We start from the raw sequence: 20056 nt of genomic DNA, 5'->3' as shown, positions 1-20056 counted from the left end.
AACTCTGCTGCCCGACTAATCCACCTGTCCCCCCGCTATTCCCCAGCTTCTCCTCTCTGTCAATCCCTTCACTGGCTCCCAATTGCCCAGAGACTCCATTACAAAACCCTAACCATGACATACAAAGCCATCCACAACCTGGCTCCTCCATACATCTGTGACCTCGTCTCCCGGTACTTTCCTGCACGCAACCTCCGATCCTCACAAGATCTCCTTCTCTACTCCCCTCTTATCTCCTCTTCCCACAATCGCATACAAGATTTCTCTCGCGCATCACCCCTACTCTGGAACTCTCTACCACAACATATCAGACTCTCACCTACCATCGAAACCTTCAAAAAGAGCCTGAAGACCCACCTCTTCCGACAAGCCTATAACCTGCAGTAACCACCGATCGACCAAACCGCTGCACGACCAGCTCTACCCTCGCCTACTGTATTATCACTCATCCCTTGTAGATTGTGAGCCCTCGCGGGCAGGGTCCTCTCTCCTCCTGTACCAGTTATGATTTGTATTGCTTAAGATTATTGTACTTGTTTTTATGTATACCCCTCCTTACTTGTAAAGCGCCATGGAATAAATGGCGCTATAACAATAAATAAATAATAATAATAATAGTGATGATGGAGGGGACGGGAGGTCACCAGATACTGATGATGGAGGGGACGGGAGGTCACCAGATACTGATGATGGAGGGGATGCGGGTCACCAGATACTGATGATGGAGGGGACGGGCGGCCACCAGATACTGATGATGGAGGGGACGGAGGTCACCAGATACTGATGATGGAGGGGACGGGGTCACCAGATACTGATGATGGAGGGGATGCGGGTCACCAGATACTGATGATGGAGGGGACGGGCGGCCACCAGATACTGATGATTGAGGGGACAGGCGGTCACCAGATACTGATGATGGAGGGGACAGGAGGTCACCAGATAGTGATGATGGAGGGGACGGGAGGTCACCAGATACTGATGATGGAGGGGACGGGGTCACCAGATACTGATGATGGAGGGGATGCGGGTCACCAGATACTGATGATGGAGGGGACGGGCGGCCACCAGATACTGATGATTGAGGGGACAGGCGGTCACCAGATACTGATGATGGAGGGGACAGGAGGTCACCAGATAGTGATGATGGAGGGGACGGGAGGTCACCAGATACTGATGGGATTCACATTTCTCTTTTCATTATTCACTTGCATTTTAATTTATAAAAATAAACTATTAACCCTTCTTTGTAGGGCAGCACTCCTACAGTCTCCTACTTTGAGAGAGTGAGAGAGAAAAAGAAAGAAAGAGATGTTATGTTCTCCGTAAATCCAATTTATAGGAGCAGGAATAGATTATTTGTATTACTATTTCTTTAAATTTTGGTGCTTTCTTCTGTAACATGATTGTAAAATGTCAGATTTACTTTCTTTATTATTACCATCATTGTATTTTGTTACAAAGCTGCAGGAGGAGCGAGCTGTCCAGTCACTGATTAATACCCCACAGTGAGTCCAATGTCTCAGTAATAAACGTCAGTCAATAGCTAAGAGTATACGGTATATACGGCTGAGCAGGGAGTGGAAACGCAGCAGCAGAAGGAATAATGCACTGATCCGCTTGGGATTCTCTTGGTTCTCACCAAAACTTAAGAGCTGAGGATATGACCATGAGCCGGAGGCTCCACCGCGCCCTGTGCGTCCTCTTCACATCCATCATCATTGTGGTAAGAAGCATTGATTGCTATGTAGTGCCCCTAATATCGCTGAAGAGCCCACAATCCTGCAGCCGACCCTACGATGGTAACGACACGGCTATAGTTGTGGCCCAAGGGTCGCCATTTATAACAATGAACATACACTCTAATGAATGAAAGAAACATTTTTAGGTTTTAAATAAAATATTTGATTAAATTTCCATCATTCAAACCATGAATTGAAGTGTTTGTGATCCTGCCGAGTCTGCATTGTGCTTGGTGCCGTGTGTGGACACAGATCTATAGATCGGGCGTTTGTATGTATTATAGAGGAAACACACTGGTAAGAGCAAAGTAAAGAAATATATTAGTAATTGTAAGATCTGATCAGCTGTCAGGTGCATTAACAACCACCGGTGGATTCACGGCTGTTAACAAGTTAAATGGCGAAGTCAATCTTGGACAGCGGCATTTAAATCACATCAGACAGAAGCGCGTCACAAGACATGACCATCCGCGCCCGTGTCACGTGACTGCAGGGCGCTGATGGGTTGTCATGACAGTCAGGGGTCTGGTGAAGACCCTCGTGCCTGTCATTGTGACATAGTAAGATAGTTACATAGTTATTAAGGTTGAAGGGAGACTTTAAGTCCATCTAGTTCACCCCATATCCTATCCTAACTTGCCCTAACATGTTGATCCAGAGGAAGGCAAAAAAACCCATGTAGCAAACAGTAAACTTCACATTGGGGAAAAAAATTCCTTCCCGACTCCACATACGGCAATCAGACTAGCTCCCTGGATCAACGCAATATTAAGGAAACTAGTGTATATACCCCGTAATATTATACTTTCCAAGAAAGGCATCCAGTCCCTTCTTACATTTTATTAGGGAATCACTCATTACAACATCATATGGCAGAGAGTTCCATAGTCTCACTGCTCTTACAGTAAAGAATCCGCGTCTGTGAGTATGCTTAAGCCTTCTTTCCTCCAGACGTAGAGGATGCCCCCTTGTCTCCGTCACAGGTCTAAAAGTAAAAAGATCATTAGAAAGGTCTTTGTATTGTCCCCGCATATATTTATACATTGTAATAAGATCACCCCTAAGCCTTCGATTCTCCAAACTAAATAACCGCAGGTGTAATAACCTGTCTTGGTATTGCAGACCCCCCCAGTTCCCTAATAACCTTGGTCGCTCTTCTCTGCACCCGCTCCAGTTCAGCTATGTCTTTCTTATACACCGGAGACCAGAACTGTACACAGTATTCTAAGTGTGGTCGCACTAGTGACTTATATAGAGGTAAAATTCCTCATGAGCATCTATGCCTCTTTTAATGCATCCCATTATTTTATTGGCCTTTGCAGCAGCTGCCTGACACTGGCCACTAAATGTGAGTTTGTCGTCCACCCATACACCCAGGTCGCTTTCAGTGACAGTTTTGCCCAGTGTTTTACAATTAAGCACATAATTATACATCTTGTTTGCTCTAACCAAGTGCATGACCTTACATTTATCCCCATTAAAGCTCATTTGCCATTTATCAGCCCAAGCTTCTAGTTTACATAAATCCTCCTGTAATATAAAATTGTCCTCCTCTGTATTGATTACCCTGCAGAGTTTAGTGTCATCTGCAATTATTGAAATTCTACTCTCTATGCCCCCTACAAGGTCATTAATAAATATGTTAAAAAGAAGCGGGCCCAATACTGACACCTGTGGTTTCCCACTGCTAACCATGACCCAGTCCGAGTGTGCTCCATTAATAACCACCCTTTGTTTCCTATCCCTGAGCCAGCTCTTAACCCACCTACACATATTTTCCCCTATCCCCATTGTTCTCATTTTATGTATCAACCTTTTGTGTGGCATCGTATCAAAAGCTTTTGAAAAGTCCATGTACACCACATCTACTGCATTCCCTTGGTCCAGTCCTGAACTTACCTCTTCATAAAAGTTTATCAGATAAGTCTGACAGCAACGGTCCCTCGTAAACCCATGTTCATATTAGGTCATGAGGTTCTTCTTCTTCAGATACTCCATTATAGCATCTATTAGAAAACCCTCCAGGATTTTACCCACAGTTGAGGTTAACCTTACTGGCCTATCATTTCCTGGTTCAGTTTTTGTCCCCTTTTTGAATATTGGCCCTACATTTACCATACACCAGTCCTGTGGTACAGACCCTGTTATTATGGAATCTTTAAAGATTAAGAATAATGGTCTATCTATGACTGTACTTAATTCCTGCAGTCCTCGGGGGTATATCCCATCCGGGCCCGGGGAGTTGTCCACTTTAGTGATTTTTAGACGCCGCCGTACTTCCTGCTGGGTTAAGCAGGTGACATTTAATGGAGAATTTTTAATCCCTGATCATGTTATCCGTCATGGGATTTTCCTGTGTAAATACTATTAATAACCGGGCAGCATGGTGGCTCAGTGGTTAGCGCTGCAGCCTTGCAGCGCTGGGGTCCTGGGTTCGAATCCCACCAAGGACAACATCTGCAAGGAGTTTGTATGTTCTCCCCGTGTTTGCGTGGGTTTCCTCCGGGTACTCCGGTTTCCTCCCACACTTCCAAAGACATACTGATAGGGAATTTAGATTGTGAGCCCCCATCGAGGACAGTGATGAAAAAATGTGTGCAAACTGTAAAGCGCTGCGGAATATGTTAGCGCTATATAAAAATAAAGATTATTATTATTATTATTTATTATTGATAAAGTCATTTAGCATATTGGCTTTTTCCTCATCCTCCTCCACCATTTCACCCAGACTATTTATAAGGGGGCCAACACTATCATTTTTAGCTTCTTACTATTTATGTAGTTATAGAATATTTTGGGATTATTTTTACTCTCTCTGGCAATGAGTCTCTCTGTCTCAGTCTTTGCTGCCTTGATTTGCTTTTTACAGAATTGATGTAATCTTCTGTATTTAATGCCTCCTCACTACCTACTTGCTGTAATTCTCTACATGCTTTATTTTTGTCCCTTATTGCACCCCTTACAGCTCTATTTAGCCATAGTGGTCTCCTCCTATTTCTTGCAGGTTTATTCCCATGCGGTATATATTGTGCACAGCTCCTATTCAGGAGGATAATAAATGTCTCCCATTTTCTTTGTGTATTTTTATGTATCAAGATATCGTCCCAGTTAATTGTACCAAGATCATCTTTCATCCGTTGGAAATTTATCTTCCTAAAGTTTAGTGTCCTTGTAACCCCTCTGCTACACATCTTATTACAGGACAACTGAAAACTTATTATTTTGTGATCACTATTCCCCCAGTGACCCCAAACCCTTATATCTGATCTGCGGTCTGGCCTGTTGGGTAATATTAGGTCTAATCCACTTAAGTCCACTAATACTGCAAATGGCACTTCCCTAACAATGTACATAAACCAAAGGAGGCAGTATTTCAACTGACACCGAATGAAGAGAACCATAAATGATAGCAAAAATTGTATTTATTCAACTATTAAAAATCCATTAAAATGCTACTTTTATTCAGTACAAACAACATACCCCAAAGGGATAGCGTCAGCTATGGCTCAAAAAACCTCATAACATATCTTAATAAAAAAGTCTTATTATTAAGCCCAATGGCATCAATTATACAAAGACACAAAATTCCTGTAAGCATACCCTATATTATATAAATACAAAGGGTGAAACGCGCGTCGGGGTGTGGGGATAGCATCACAGGCTGCAATTACCTCTCTTTTTAGTAAGTACACCCTTTTGGATAACTGGTGCCTATGCGATTTGCACTTAATGTATTATGTGGACAATATATACTATAAGGGGACAATATAACCGGAGATTTTATGGACACCATGGTAATTTAAGAAAAATGCTTTTTTGGCATAGTATAATAGGATTCCTTGGTGTCACTCTTAGATGATATATATATATATATATATATTTCCCTTTGTATTTATATAATATAGGGTATGCTTACAGGAATTTTGTGTCTTTGTATAATTGATGCCATTGGGCTTAATAATAAGACTTTTTTATTAAGATATGTTATGAGGTTTTTTGAGCCATAGCTGACGCTGTCCCTTTGGGGTATGTTGTTTGAATTGAATAAAAGTAGCATTTTAATGGATTTTTAATAGTTGAATAAATACAATTTTTGCTATCATTTATGGTTCTCTTCATTCGGTGTCAGTTGAAATCTGCCTCCTTTGGTTTATGAAATATTAGGTCTAGCAGTGTCCCCCCTCTTGTTGGGTCCTGAACCAGTGGTGAAAGGTAATTGTCTCTCATAGTTGTCAGACACCTATCACCTTTGCTGGAGCTGCAGGTTTCGGTTCCCCAATGTATTTCAGGGTAGTTGAAGTCCCCCATAATAATGACTTCTCCTTGAGTCGCAGCTTCATCTATTTGCTTGATGAGGATATTCCCTGTTGCTTCCATTATTTTTGGAGACTTATAACACACCCCATCAGTAATTTATTAGTTTTCCCCCCTCCCCTTATCTCTACCCACAGGGACTCTACATTTTCATTAGATTCATATATATTATCACGAAGGATGGGTTGTAAGGATGATTTTACATATACACAGGGGAAAATGTAATATTCCCCACACCATTCCCCACACAGCCCCTCATCACCCCCCTTTCTCCCCACAAAGCCCCTCATCATCTCCCCATTCCCCACACAGCACCTCATCATAATCTTCCCTTTGCAGGCTCACACAAGTAGCATCAACCCCTGTCCAAAGTACATCCCCAGAGTCCTTCCACCGAGTACTGCATCCTCACTCCCATTTGCAGCCCCTCAGTCCTCTCCTCACAGGGCTCCCTGGTGCAGCCCCTCAGCTTCCTTCTCCAGCAGCCTTGGCAAAACACAGCTTCCTGCTATTGGTTCTTCACTGGACTGAAGGAGGCCCTGCCCCTTCCGGTGACATCATTACCTCAAGAAATCAACTCCAATCTAGACATGAACCCTGCTGCCAGTTGCATCATCACAGTACTGTGCAGCACAGCAGACACGGCCGCACATAGTTTGCTGTGAGCGGCCATCAGGCGGCTGGCCCTGTAGAGCTGCTCTGAGTGGCACGGGGGGCATTTGAATCCCTGCCACCCGGCCCAGCCTGCCCCTGCATATAGACACACACACCCCCTCGGTCATTTGTAAACAGACCATAGCCCAGTCACGGCCCTCGTCCGGCCATGTCTCAGATATCCCCACCATGTCAGAATTATGCTCCAACAAAATTAATTCTAATTCCTCCATGTTGTTGGCGAGGCTTCTGGCATTAGTATACATGCACTTTATGTATCTCTCTGTACCTCTATTCTTTCTTAAATTATTAACTGTTCTAACCCCACCCCCAATGTCATTATTTGTGCCCCGGTCTCTATCTGCACTGTCTTCCCCTCCTATAAAAGGAATACCCTCCCCCCCCCAGTCCCTAGTTTAAACACTCCTCCAACCTTCTAGCCATTTTCTCCCCCAGCACAGCTGCACCCTCCCCATTGAGGTGCAGCCCGTCCCTAGCGTAGAACCTGTAGCCAGCTGAGAAGTCGGCCCAGTTCTGCAGGAACCCAAACCCTCCTTCCTACACCAATTCCTGAGCCAATTATTAGCCTCCCTAATCTTCCGTTGCCTCTCTGGCGTGGCACGTGGTACAGGAAGTATTTCAGAGAATACCACCATGGAGGTCCTCGCTTTAAGCTTGCAGCCTAATTCCCTGAAATCATCTTTAAGGACCTTTCACCTACCTCTAACTTTGTCATTTGTGCCAATGTGTACCATGACCGCTGGGTCCTCACCAGCCCCTCCCAGTTATCTGTCAGCCCGATCAGCGATGTGTCGGACTTGAGCGCCAGGTAGGCAGCACACCGTTCGACGATCCCTGACTTTGTGACAGATTTCTCTATCTGTTCCCCTAATAATTGAGTCCCCCACTACCAGCACATGTCTGGCCTGCCCTGCTCTATTTCCCCCCTTACTGGAGCAGACACTTGGAGCGCCCCGGCCAGGGCTATTGGGGTACTCGGCACCGGACCCGTTGATCTCAATGGGAATTGTCACGGAAGCTGTGACCCGGTCCGTTGCCGTGGGGCTCCATGGCAAAAGGGGGTGCAAGAACAATGAAGTAGAATTGATGAATAGTTCGTGATGCCACCTGTGGTGCTCGGCAAGGGAGATGTTAAGCCGACGCTGCATTCAGATCCTCTGGGACTGGTGGTGTGCTGCAGCCAAGATGGTGAAGCTCCCCACAGGTGGAGCTGTAGTCCCAGGGTAGTGTGGATGTAGGGGTAGCTGAGAGGCATGGGCAGTGTAGAAACTGGTATCCAGATGTAGCGGTACCAGGTGTGTTGGCGCAGGAATGAATGGAGGACACCGGGGCTGGTAGTTCCAAAGCTTTACTCACAGTCTGTTGTACACACCGGTGCCTGCCTCCGTGCCGTTTCCTCCTGGTCAGAGGCTCAATCTACCTCCAGGCCAGATGGAATGCTCCCTTCCAACGCTCCGCCAACATGTGCCTTTCTGATCGTCTCCTCTATAGCGCTTTTAAGTGTGAAGACCTCATAGTACTGAGTTACACTGGAGTTCCTCCTGACAGATGTTCCCAAGAACTCTACTTGTACGGCAGACAGCTGTAGCCTGCTTCGGGGACTCCTTACTCCTGAATCGCTGCTCACTATCAATGTTGCTGTTGTGCCCCCAATTCTTAGATGGGAGTAGTGCATTTACAGCCCACTACTCCACCGGTGTCTGCTGCAGAACCATTAGTGTCCATACAACCTCGGGGACCGGGCCCCGGCCTTGCGCTTAGAACTTCTAGGCAGGGTTCTTCCTCTAACCCACGTCCTCTTTTCCCTTTTACTCCTATGTTCCGTACTAGACTTTCCTTCTTATGGAAGATCAGGTTTCTGCTCAACGTCTTTCTCCTTCTTTCCTTTCCTGTGCCAGCTGGCTCAGATCACTGTTCAATGTTTCTTGAACATTACAAACAAATTATCTGTCTAAATTTTAAATTATGCTACCTAATTTAAAGTACTATAAAAGCAAACTCAATACCAATTCACATCTGCTAGCAACACATCTCTTTTCCACTATCTTTCAAATTTTCCTCTTTCCACTGTCTCTTCTAGACGTAGGATGACAACCGTGGATACCTGGTGTCACCTGTACTTTTCATTTCTATATTCACATCCTCAACATCTTTATTCAAAGTTCTGTAAACATTCACTATGTCTTTTTTCTCAAGATACTTCCATAAAATCTGTCATCAGGGTTTTCATCATATACTAATACTTTCTAGTTTCTATTCAGGAAATAACATTAAGCATTATCATTAAGTGCAAAAGTAAACACTGGTCCGGCCATCGTGTCTGGAAATGTCCCTATAACGAGGTAGGTCTTCTTTTACGAAGAGTCCTACAGTATGTAAAACCAAGAGAGAGCACCTAAAGAGGTGCAAACTATGTACAATGACAGTTCTGGACCATTCAACGTTCATGATCTCCACAGTTCAAATGTGAAGGCTGCTAATACAACTGAGCAACACTGGAAAAAACAGAACTAAAGCATGATAGCCAAAAAATAGAAACTGGTACAAAAATAGGAAACAAAGCACAACTGTGCAAATACCCTCATGGGTAACGAGAGTTAAAGTGAAGAGTGTTTTAACTAGTGATTGTCCCCTCCTGGGGTTTCTGGACTAGAACTACTACCGGATGTGAGAAACGCATTGGCAGTCCTAAGGTATTCTTCCTCCATTGGGGTGAAACTTGCAGCTTTCCGTACTTTTTGCTGTGGGACTGGTACTGAAGTTACGTTGCACATAGGGGTAGGCAGGGCCGGACTGGGACAAAAAAGCAGCCCTGCCACACACATCCCACAAACTATAACACTCCTCACCCCGATCAGTGAATTTTTGCTATACTTTGTCGTCCCCTCATCACTCTCTTTAAGGAGTTATTTGAAGAGCCACATGTGAAGGGCACCACAGTGCGTATGACTGACCACAGCTCCATTTACATGGTGCTCTTCAAAGCTACGTTTCCCAGGATCATGGGGGTGCCAGCGGTCAGATCCACAACAAACAGAAAGTCATCCCCTATCCCCACATAATGCGCCATACAGTATTATGGGCCCCATATATTACTGCATACAGTATTATGGGCCACATATATTACTGCATACAGTATAATGGGCCCCATATATTACTTCATACAGTATTATGGGCCCCATATATTACTGCATACAGTATAATGGGCCCCATATATTACTTCATACAGTATAATGGGCCCCATATATTACTTCATACAGTATAATGGGCACCATATATTACTTCATACAGTATAATGGGCACCATATATTACTTCATACAGCATTATAGGCCCCATATATTACTTCATACAGTATTATGGGCCCCATATATTACTTCATACAGTATTATGGGCCCCATATATGACTTCATACAGTATAATGGGCCCCATATATTACTTCATACAGTATAATGGGCACCATATATTACTTCATACAGCATTATAGGCCCCATATATTACTTCATACAGTATTATGGGCCCCATATATTACTGCATACAGTATAATGGGCCCCATATATGACTTCATACAGTATAATGGGCCCCATATATTACTTCATACAGTATAATGGGCACCATATATTACTTCATACAGTATAATGGGCACCATATATTACTTCATACAGTATAATGGGCACCATATATTACTTCATACAGCATTATAGGCCCCATATATTACTTCATACAGTATTATGGGCCCCATATATTACTGCATACAGTATAATAGGCCCCATATATGACTTCATGCAGTATAATGGGCCCCATATATTACTTCATACAGTATTATGGGCCCCATATATTACTGCATACAGTATAATGGGCACCATATATTACTTCATACAGCATAATGGGCACCATATATTACTTCATAAAGCATTATAGGCCCCATATATTACTTCATACAGTATAATGGGCCCCATATATTACTGCATACAGTATAATGGGCCCCATATATGACTTCATACAGTATAATGGGCCCCATATATGACTTCATACAGTATAATGGGCCCCATATATTACTTCATACAGTATAATGGGCCACATATATTACTTATATTACTGCATACAGCATAATGGGCCCCATATATTACTGCATACAGCATAATGGGAACCATATATTACTTCATACAGCATTATAGGCCCCATATATTACTTCATATAGCATAATGGGCCCCATATAATTCTTCTCCCCCTACCCCGCTGCTCTGGTCTCCTCAGTGTATTCTGATCCTCCGAACTGCTTGGCACAGGGAGATCATTAACTTTATGTATATAATTGTCCACTTGGACTGATAGTAATAGCGATTTGTTTGTACCCTGTTGTCTGGCGCTGGCCCACTTTATGGGGGTGCTCAGGGCATATGATTATACACCAGTAAAAAGTATGAGAGGCTCAAAGTGACCAGTGCCACCTAGTTTCCTACCGCTCTTATTCTACTGGTACTGTGGGCACACTGACTGGTACTGAGGGAGAGAAAGAAAGAAAGAGGGGAGAGAAAGAAAGATGAATAGCCCAAGCTCCTGGACATATCTACCCAGGACTAACGTTTGACAACTGCACACCCACTACTAGATCTATGTCTCTGCCCTTAGTGTGAAGGTTTGCACGTTAAGAGGCGGCAGCGGTCATTTTGCTGCTCGACCTTCTGAAACTGGAAATTTCAGTTTTAGGTGGTGTCAGTCTATAGAGACAACTAGCTGTTTCCGTCTGATCTTGTACATGTTCCATGGGGTGGTGGCTACATCCCATTTTCTTCCATACTGACGATCTGTGAATCACAGGAATGTCAGGACTACCGGGGACATGCAGACACACGCCCAGCCTCATACTTGACAGACATGAAGGAGCAAAGTCTTTTTTTTTTTTTTTTTTAAATACCAGTGTGTTCTGACCCTCTGCCTGGCTCACCATATCAGGCCTGAACAAACTGGACAATTTTCACTAGTCACTACAGCGCTAAAGCACCCTGAAAATGTGGTCCTAGACTTTCCCTAATCTTTCAACCTAGAAGGTCCTGCCGAGGCCAGTGACCAAAATTTCACTCTAGTAGGCCCCCTAAGATCTCTTCAGAGCTCTCAGCTCAGTTAACTCTGAAGTCTTGGTGTGATAGGGTTACAGTGATAACCCTGATGACCATAACCTCACTAGCTCTTAAGAGTCCCATAAAAGTATTGTACTCAACAGGGGCTCTTCTGTACCTCAGGCTTTCATCCAGTGAAGAGAGTAGATTCATGGAGGGGCGAAGTCTCCGTCTAAAAAACAGAGTGCTCCGTCCCCTGCCCGGATTTGACGTAGAAGGCCCCCATGTACTGGAAAAAGCTCACTACAGCTTACAGAGGCCTGGAGATATGGCCCCAGAAGTTCCTCATCCTTCAACTAAGAGACTCGTCCACAGGCCAATGACCAATATCTCACTCCCGGAGACCAGTGAAATTTCCATTGAGGCTTCGACCAAGATAACTACCGATAGAATAGTCTTGGGCTCACAGTGGCTGATAAGGATTGCAGTGATGAAAATGATGACCACAAGTTCACAAGAATAGTCCTATAAGAGTATTGTGCCCTACCCAGGTGATGAACCTGATGACCAAACCCTTACTTGATCTCAAGAAGAGTCCCATATGATTATTGAGATGGTCTCAGCTTAGGATCATCTCCGTCGATTAACCCCAGAAAAGAACAACCACAATTATTATTACGGCACTTGGCCCAGTGTTGGGACAATTACAGATCCATCAGTAACTTTATGGTGATGCAGAAATTACTTGATCACTGTCGGTTTTGAGCGATTACTAAGGATTAGTCACAGGAAGTGTCGCTATGACAACCAGTAAATATTCCTTTGAAAATCAAAAAAAGGAGATATTTTTAGGCCGTTCCTCTGAGATACTGCACAACCGGGCATTACAGGGCCAGTAACCCAAAGATTACAATATTGCAACACATGGATTCTTCTGCATAGTGGGCACTACGTCATCTAGCATAGCTGATAACAGGGGACAATAGACTTCATTCCCTTGTACGATCACAAGCAAAAGTACATAATTTAAGTAAACTGTTTATAACTTGACCCTAATAAATATTATCTCCAGTAACAAAGACATGACCCAGAGGTTATCAACGGCCCCACCGCACAGCGCTACTAGCATTATTATTCCATAGTGACCGTTAGAAGTCACACCCCTCCCCGCCATTGTACACAAAGACAGATAACAGTGGAAGCCATGACCGATAACAGCAGCTGAGATCAGAGGAGACGGAAGGACCCCTGAATGAGGCTGTGTGATTACATCACGGAGCTGACTAATGACATCACATGAATCATATGACATCAGACACGATATGATGACGTAACAGTGCACATAATCCATGTACATCATATTGAGATGATTAAAAATAAAAGATGATATTGTGAGGCTGCTGGAACATGCTGGGAGTTGTAGTTTTGCAAAAGAGCAGGTTGTAGACCACAGAACAACGCCGTAATTTCGCAGAGATCCCATTTGCCTGCCCAAATACTCAAAGTTTGCTGCAGAGTATTAAAGATGCAGCTATACAACACAAAACCAGCCACAAGGACTACCCAGGAAAAGGTTACCCCCATATCCCTGACAGGATGTGTGAAACTTCCTAAAACATTTCCCCCGCTGTGAAGCCATATACTCACCATGGTGAACAGAGACCCTAATGATGGTGCTGCTGTGGAGGAACACGTCACAGAGAAGAGACCCTGATGTGAGTGACTCATAAAAAATACTGCTACAAAAAGGCTGCATTACTCTGCTCTACCAGGACTCAGTCCTGGTAGAGCAGAGTAATGCAGCCTTTTTGTAGCAGTATTTTTTATGAGTCAGAGTCACTCACTCATATCATGGCCCAGCGCCAGCCCAGGCCCCAGGCCCGCCACTCGCCGAGTCCGACTCGCTCACCCACGCCATGCGCTCAAATCACAAATGGCCGCGGCCGCCAGGTTTCTGCCTGCTCCTGCTGCGGTCCGGGGGCGGGGCCTTGTGCAGCATCACCACGTCATGTCACGTTTTTAACTCCCGCTGCCTGCCGCCTTGCCAGAAAATTTAAAGGGCCGGCCGCAGGAAAGAAGAGGCCGAGTCGCCGCCACCAGCGGCCCATCACCTCTTGAAAATGGCGGCCCAGCGGGAAAATGCCCGGTTGGGTAAGTGGCCAATCCGGGCCTGGGGGTAAGTACAAACACAGTCTTCTCAATAACTGTTGCTGCAGAGGTAGCAGGTGGCTGCTGCCTGTAGGTCTTTATGAGATCCTCCAGGATCCGTCTAACGTTCATTGCATACCATCCCCTCAGTCCTTCGTGTCTAGTGAAGGTCACATAATCTCCCGGGCTAGGTTTCTGGCAGGGTGCCCTTTTCTCAAGCGAGGTTCTACATCTCTCCGGTTGAAAAACAGATCGGAGGTTCGGCTAGGGTCATGGATGAAGCCAAACCCCCTCTCAGGATTTACATTCAGGACGCGGCCCCAACCTGCCGCGTCCCTGGGACCGTAGTGACCGGCACGAACCTGCTTCTTCCGGTACAAATCAGGGCCCAGTACAGCTAACCTCCGCTGCTCTCTGTCTCGGTGTTCGGTAGCCAGTTGCCGGATAGTCGCTTGGCAGCTAGCCCAGTTCTCCTCGTCCTCCCATTCCTCCCGAGACCGATCCAAACTAGTTTTGTACCGCGGCGCCACTGTCAGGGGTTCTGGTGTTCCCCCTCGGGGGCTGGTATCCCGGTCCCAGACCATATCTAACACGACCTGGCCAGCCGCTGCGACCGCGGTACACCCCAAGGCCTTCCCAGGTGCAGGGACATCAAACATACCGGGAGCCTCCTGGCGGAGTGGGTTCTACTCCGGTGCCGGTGGGAGCTGGCCGGTGGCAGCAGGCCGCAGTGGAGCGGATGGTGGCTTCGGGCCCATGGCGGCCTCTGGTGTGACCGGCGCAGCCGCGTCAGGTCCGGGCGGGAGCTCCTCTTCCTCCGCTTCGGCTCCCGGGGCCTCATACAATTCCTCCTGTGGTGGCAGCGAAGGGGCTCCGGATGCTGCCGGTGATGTGATGGCGGCTGCAGGCTCCATGGAGTCTGCCTGGGGAAGCTCCGGTGCAGCAGCGGCAGGTACCACAGGTGTAGGCCCCTCCCGGGCACGCTGCCAGTTCAGCCTCCACAAGGCCTCCTGCCTCAGCCGCAAACATTGGGTCAGCCGGGCAATCTCCTCCTCCAGTTGCCGTTGATCCAGCCTAGATGCAGGGTCAGAGTCTTCAGCCATGGCGTCGGGGAGATCCAGCTCAACCTCCCCGTGCTGCGCAGGCCTCCTTCCCTCTTCTTCCATCATGGCGTTCTGGTGTTCTTCCTGTCTCGACTCTTTTCCCGCCACTGGCTTCCGCTCCTCCTTCTTGGGGTGGTGTCTTCTTCCAGCTCCTCCATACCAAGCCAGTATACGAACCCCTTGGGGGGTGGGCCATGTCGCTATGGCATAGTAATTCAGGCAAGGGAGGCCCAGGACAGTTCGCGGTCTTTTCTTAGGACCACCCTTATGATCACGCCCTTCTTCTCCAGGCTGTCGGCCATTTTTAGTATTCATTTCACAGTCTATCAAATTGGGTCTTCTGCACATTCTCAAAAGTTTTAAGTCCAACAAATCTTAGGCACACAGAATCCGATGGCATCAGGTCTCGTCATCCTGTTCGTGACACCAGAATGGAGCGCCCCGGCCAGGGCTATCGGGGTACTCGGCACCGGGCCCGTTGATCTCAATAGGAGTTGTCACGGAAGCTGTGACCTGGTCCGTGGCTCTTGGGCTCCATGGAAAAAGGGTGTACAAGAACAATGAAGTAGAATTGATGAATAGTTTGTGACGCCACCTGTGGTGCTCGGCAAGGGAGATGTTAAGCCGACACTGCATTCAGATCCTCTGGGACTGGTGGTGTGCTGCAGCCAAGATGGTGAAGCTGTAGTCTGAGGGCAGCGTGGATGTAGGGGTAGCTGAGAGGCGCCGGCAGTGTAGAAGCTGGTACCCAGATGTAGCGGTACCAGGTGTGTTGGCGCAGGAATGGAGGACACCGGGGCTTGTAGTTCCAAAGCTTTACTCATAGTCTGTTGTACACACCGGTGCCTGCCTCCGTGCCGTGTCCTCTGGGTCAGAGGCTCAATCAACCTCCAGGCCAGATGGAATGCTCCCTTCCAACGCTCCGGCAACATGTACCTTTCTGAACGCCTCCTCTTATAGCGCCTTTAAGTGTGAAGATCTCCTAGTACTGAGTTACACTGGAGTTCCTCCTGACAGATGTTCCCAAGAACTCTACTTGTACGGCAGATAGCTGTAGCCTGCTTTGGGGACTCCTTACTCCTGAATCCCGGTTCACTATCAATGTTGCTGTTTTGCCCCCAAGTCTTAGATGGGATTAGTGCATTTACAGCCCACTACTCCACTGGCGTCTGCTGCAGAACCATTATTGTCCATACAACCTCGGGGACCGGGCCCCGGCCTTGCGCTCAGAACTTCTAGGCAGGGTTCTTCCTCTAACCCACGTCCCCTGTTCCCTTTTACTCCTACGTTCCGTACTAGTCTTTCCTTCTTATGGAAGATCAGGTTTCTGCTCAACGTCTTTCTCCTTCTTTCCTTTCCTGTGCCAGCTGGTTCAGATCACTGAGGCAGATGCAGCACTCCTTCCTCCATCCCTCTCTCAGGGATCTTCTTCCCTCACTCCTCTCTGAGTGACTCTCCGACTGACTGACCTGAAATCCCACACCTTCCCGCTCTTTTATGTATTCTCAACTCCACCTGCCTCCCAGCACATTTCGTGTTCCAAGTAGGGAGCCACCAAAGGTGCTCTGCTACACTCCAAGCAGGGAGCCACAATGTGGCTTTGCTGATCTACCGTGTTGTGTGGGATGCGAGTGTTGGAGCGTGGTTAGGAGCCTCCAACTCACCTGGATGGTGGGGTACTACACCTCAGGAGGAGGTGCAGTACCTCTGTGGCAACTGAACCCTCAGGGGCGCCACACACTCCTCCGGCTTTCAGAGGACATGCCTTGTTGCAGCAGTGCCACCCCTGCACTGACACTCCCCTCATCCGCCAACTTGCGAAACATATTGGGGTGTGCCAGATCAGGACTAGCCTCCCTGGCGCTCTTCCCTCTACCCTGCCTTCTAACTGTCATCCAGCTAGCTGCTTCACTGCCTTGCATTTTGTTACTACCATTCCCCCCTCAGCTATCCCATTGAGCATCTGCTCAGTGAGCAGCAGACTCCTTTCCATATTGTCTATGGATCTCAGTGTTGCCAGCTGCACATTTAGATCCAGTATCTGGGCTTCCAAATGCACAATGTGCTCACGTCTCGCACAGCAGTATGCACCCTCAACTGGCTGTTCAAGGATTGCATACACGTGGCAAGACGTGCACTGGATGGCATTGGCAATAGTGGAGCACATCCTAATGGGGATTGCACTAGACAAAATGATAAGCAAAAATAAATTAAAAGTATTAATAAAATATAACAGTAATTCAGTAATACCTCCCTTGGAAACTCCCTGAATCCAAAGTCACAGAATCACAAGTCACACACTTACCACCGTTCGCACTTACACTCCGGTCACACTCAGCTCGTTCACACTCGCTAAGGAAGAAGATTTAAAGAGATTTTTTTTCCCTTTAGCAGCAACCCAACTTACAGCTCAATGCACTTCCAAGGGAATCTCCTATGAATGCCAGCACATGACTGGCGTTCATAGCACATCATGATTTATGAGACACATAGCAGTCAGGAGCCCTATGTGTAGCACAATAAATCGAATGATCACAGCTTCTAGCCTTCTAAAGATACTATTGGAGTAAGCAAAAAGTAAAAAAAAAAATTTTTTAAAAACATTAATAAAATTAAAAATATCTAAAGCTTCAAATCAGCCCCTTTTTCCCTATTCAAAATAAAACTATTTAAACTATGAAAAAAAAATACACATATTTGGTATCTTCGCGTTCACAATTGTAAATCATATTCGTAAATGGCGTAATGAGAATTGCATTTTTTTGCTGTGGCAACATTACAACAAAATGCAATAACAGGCGATCAGAACATCGAATCTGCCCCAAAATGATATCAATGAAAGCATCAGCTCAGAACACAAAAAATTATGGAGACACTACGGTTCACAGGAAATGGAGACTTTTCTTATTTTTTACAAACTTTGGAATTTTTTTTCACCACTTAAATTAAAAGGACCCCGGACACGTTTGGTGTCTATGAACTCATAATGACCTGGAGAATCATAATGGCAGCTCGGTTTTAGCATTTAGTGAACATGGTAAATGAAAAAAAGACTGTTTTGGAATTGTTTTGCATTCTTGCCACACTTCGAATTTTTTTCCCGTTTTTCACTATGCTAGATGGCAAAATCAATGGTGTGGTTCAAAAGTACAACTCGTCCTGCAAGAAACAAGCCCTCACATGGCATATTGATGGAAAAATAAAAAAAAATATGGCTCTGGGAAGGAGGGGAGCAAAAACTGAAAAACAGAAAATCGCCTGGGGTGAAGTGGTCAAAATGCATCAACCACTGAGGACTCGCAAACTTTAATATCTTTCTATATACAATTATGTGTCTCTCACTTCTCTCTGGAGGAATTCAGGACCACTGATCTTTACAACGTTGCTGGAGGTCCCATCACAGATGTTCAGTTGGTTTGAGGTTTGCATTGTGCCTGGGTCATTGCTACACCGCGAGTCATTTCTTTCTCAACCATTCTGATGTGGATTTTGCGGGTGTGCTTGGCACCAATGTCCTGTTGCAGGACTGCAATTAAAATAATGGCAGTGTGTACTCCTCTCCTGCAGCGGTGTCGTGCTAGCGATGACGAGACATTGTCGGGTCATGTGCCGGCTGCAGTCTATGATCAGTTTGTCGTCAGCCGCAGCCTTTATGATTGCATTAGACCAAACATCTGCTCTGATGGAATATTGATGAGCTGCAGGTGATGAGCTACTGATCTTTGACTGGTAGTATGGCGAGGTTGGTGAGGTGACCCTTCAGATGCAGATTGTCCCAATCAGTGAGTGTAAGGCTGTGTTCACACGTTAGCTTTTTTTCGTGTTTTTTTTTTTGGGGGGGGTTTCCCTGCAAAAACGCTTATAAATTGCATACAGTAAGCATCCCATTCTTAGAATGTATTCCGTAATTTTTGTGCACATGATGCATTTTTTTCCGCAAAAAAACGCATCGCGGAAAAAAAACTCAGCATGTTCATTAATTTTGCAGAAAAATACATATTTCAATGAGAAGGTTGATGCTCCGGAAAAAAACGTGCAAAAAACGCGCAACAAAAACTCAACAAAAACGCGAAAAATAAAAATGTGGATTTCCTGGGAAGTAGTCAGGTTTTGCTCAGGAAAAATCTGCTTACGTGTGCACATATACCCATGATCCTAAATCAAAAAGGCAATAATCACTTCAATAAATATATTCCCAACAAAAATCATCACGTAAGGTACCGCGAGGATCAAAGAAGTGAAAAACAATGAGATTAATAAAATTATAAATGTTTATTAATTGCAAGTTAAAAATGACATAAATTGTATTAAAAAGACAGGACTGAGGTCTCCAACATGGGGGGTAGGAAAAAACCAGCAAAAGATATATAGTCTCTCCAGAGGGTGCCAATTAGCTATTTAGAGTATATTCGAATTTCAAAATGAATCGGAAATAATCCCACCAAAATGTTAAAGGCCTGTGTTCCAACAGCAATTACAAAGAACTTGCAACAGTGGGTACTATGAGTACTACAAAAGGAAAAAATGGCCTAGTATGCCAATTGGCTGGGGAGGGAAATAATATACAGAGGTTATATCTAGAATAAGAAGGCACAGCAAAAAAATAACAAAAATACGGTTAGTGCAATGTAAGGGGTAAGATGTTACCTGTCACTGACCGATGTGAAATGAGGCCAATGGAAAGGCTGTATGCTGGTGAACCTAGTTCCCCCACCGCCGCCCGACAGCACTGTTTCGGATAAGTTGCTTCTTCCCGGGGCGTTCTGACAGGTAAGGGTGTTCCTGCAATTTTTTTAGCTACCGTGGATCCGTATAACCGGTCACGTGACCGGAGTTGTGTGCACAGGACCTGCCATTAGATATTTTGATTCCGGTAAGATACCGGAAATGGATAGGACCTGTGGATAGCGCGCGCGACCAGTTCCGCCCTCTTAAGCAAAAGGGACTTTCCAGGACCGCGCTCTGTGCTCCACAGTGGAATACACTGCGGTCACGTGTATGAGCGCTCCCGGAAGTCGG

The 20056-nt window shown here is 45.7% G+C and overlaps 1 protein-coding gene across 1 annotated transcript in view; it reads left to right on the top strand.

Moving 5' to 3' along the window:
- Positions 1 to 1584: 1584 nt before the first annotated feature.
- The window catches only part of LOC141047910 (NXPE family member 3-like), a 61382-nt gene continuing 42910 nt past the window's right edge, over positions 1585 to 20056 (top strand). The window contains exon 1 of the mRNA XM_073543230.1: positions 1585 to 1723. Coding sequence (XP_073399331.1) covers positions 1661 to 1723 — 63 coding nt within the window. The 5' untranslated portion in view covers positions 1585 to 1660. The remainder of the gene's footprint in view (positions 1724 to 20056) is intronic.

The sequence above is a fragment of the Dendrobates tinctorius genome, unplaced genomic scaffold (genome assembly GCF_039654945.1).
Source record: "Dendrobates tinctorius isolate UK_male_01 unplaced genomic scaffold, ASM3965494v1 ptg000130l, whole genome shotgun sequence".
Lineage (NCBI taxonomy): Eukaryota > Metazoa > Chordata > Amphibia > Anura > Dendrobatidae > Dendrobates > Dendrobates tinctorius.
The sequence above is the reverse complement of the archived record's forward strand: the minus strand, read 5'-3'. Positions and strand labels throughout refer to the sequence as shown.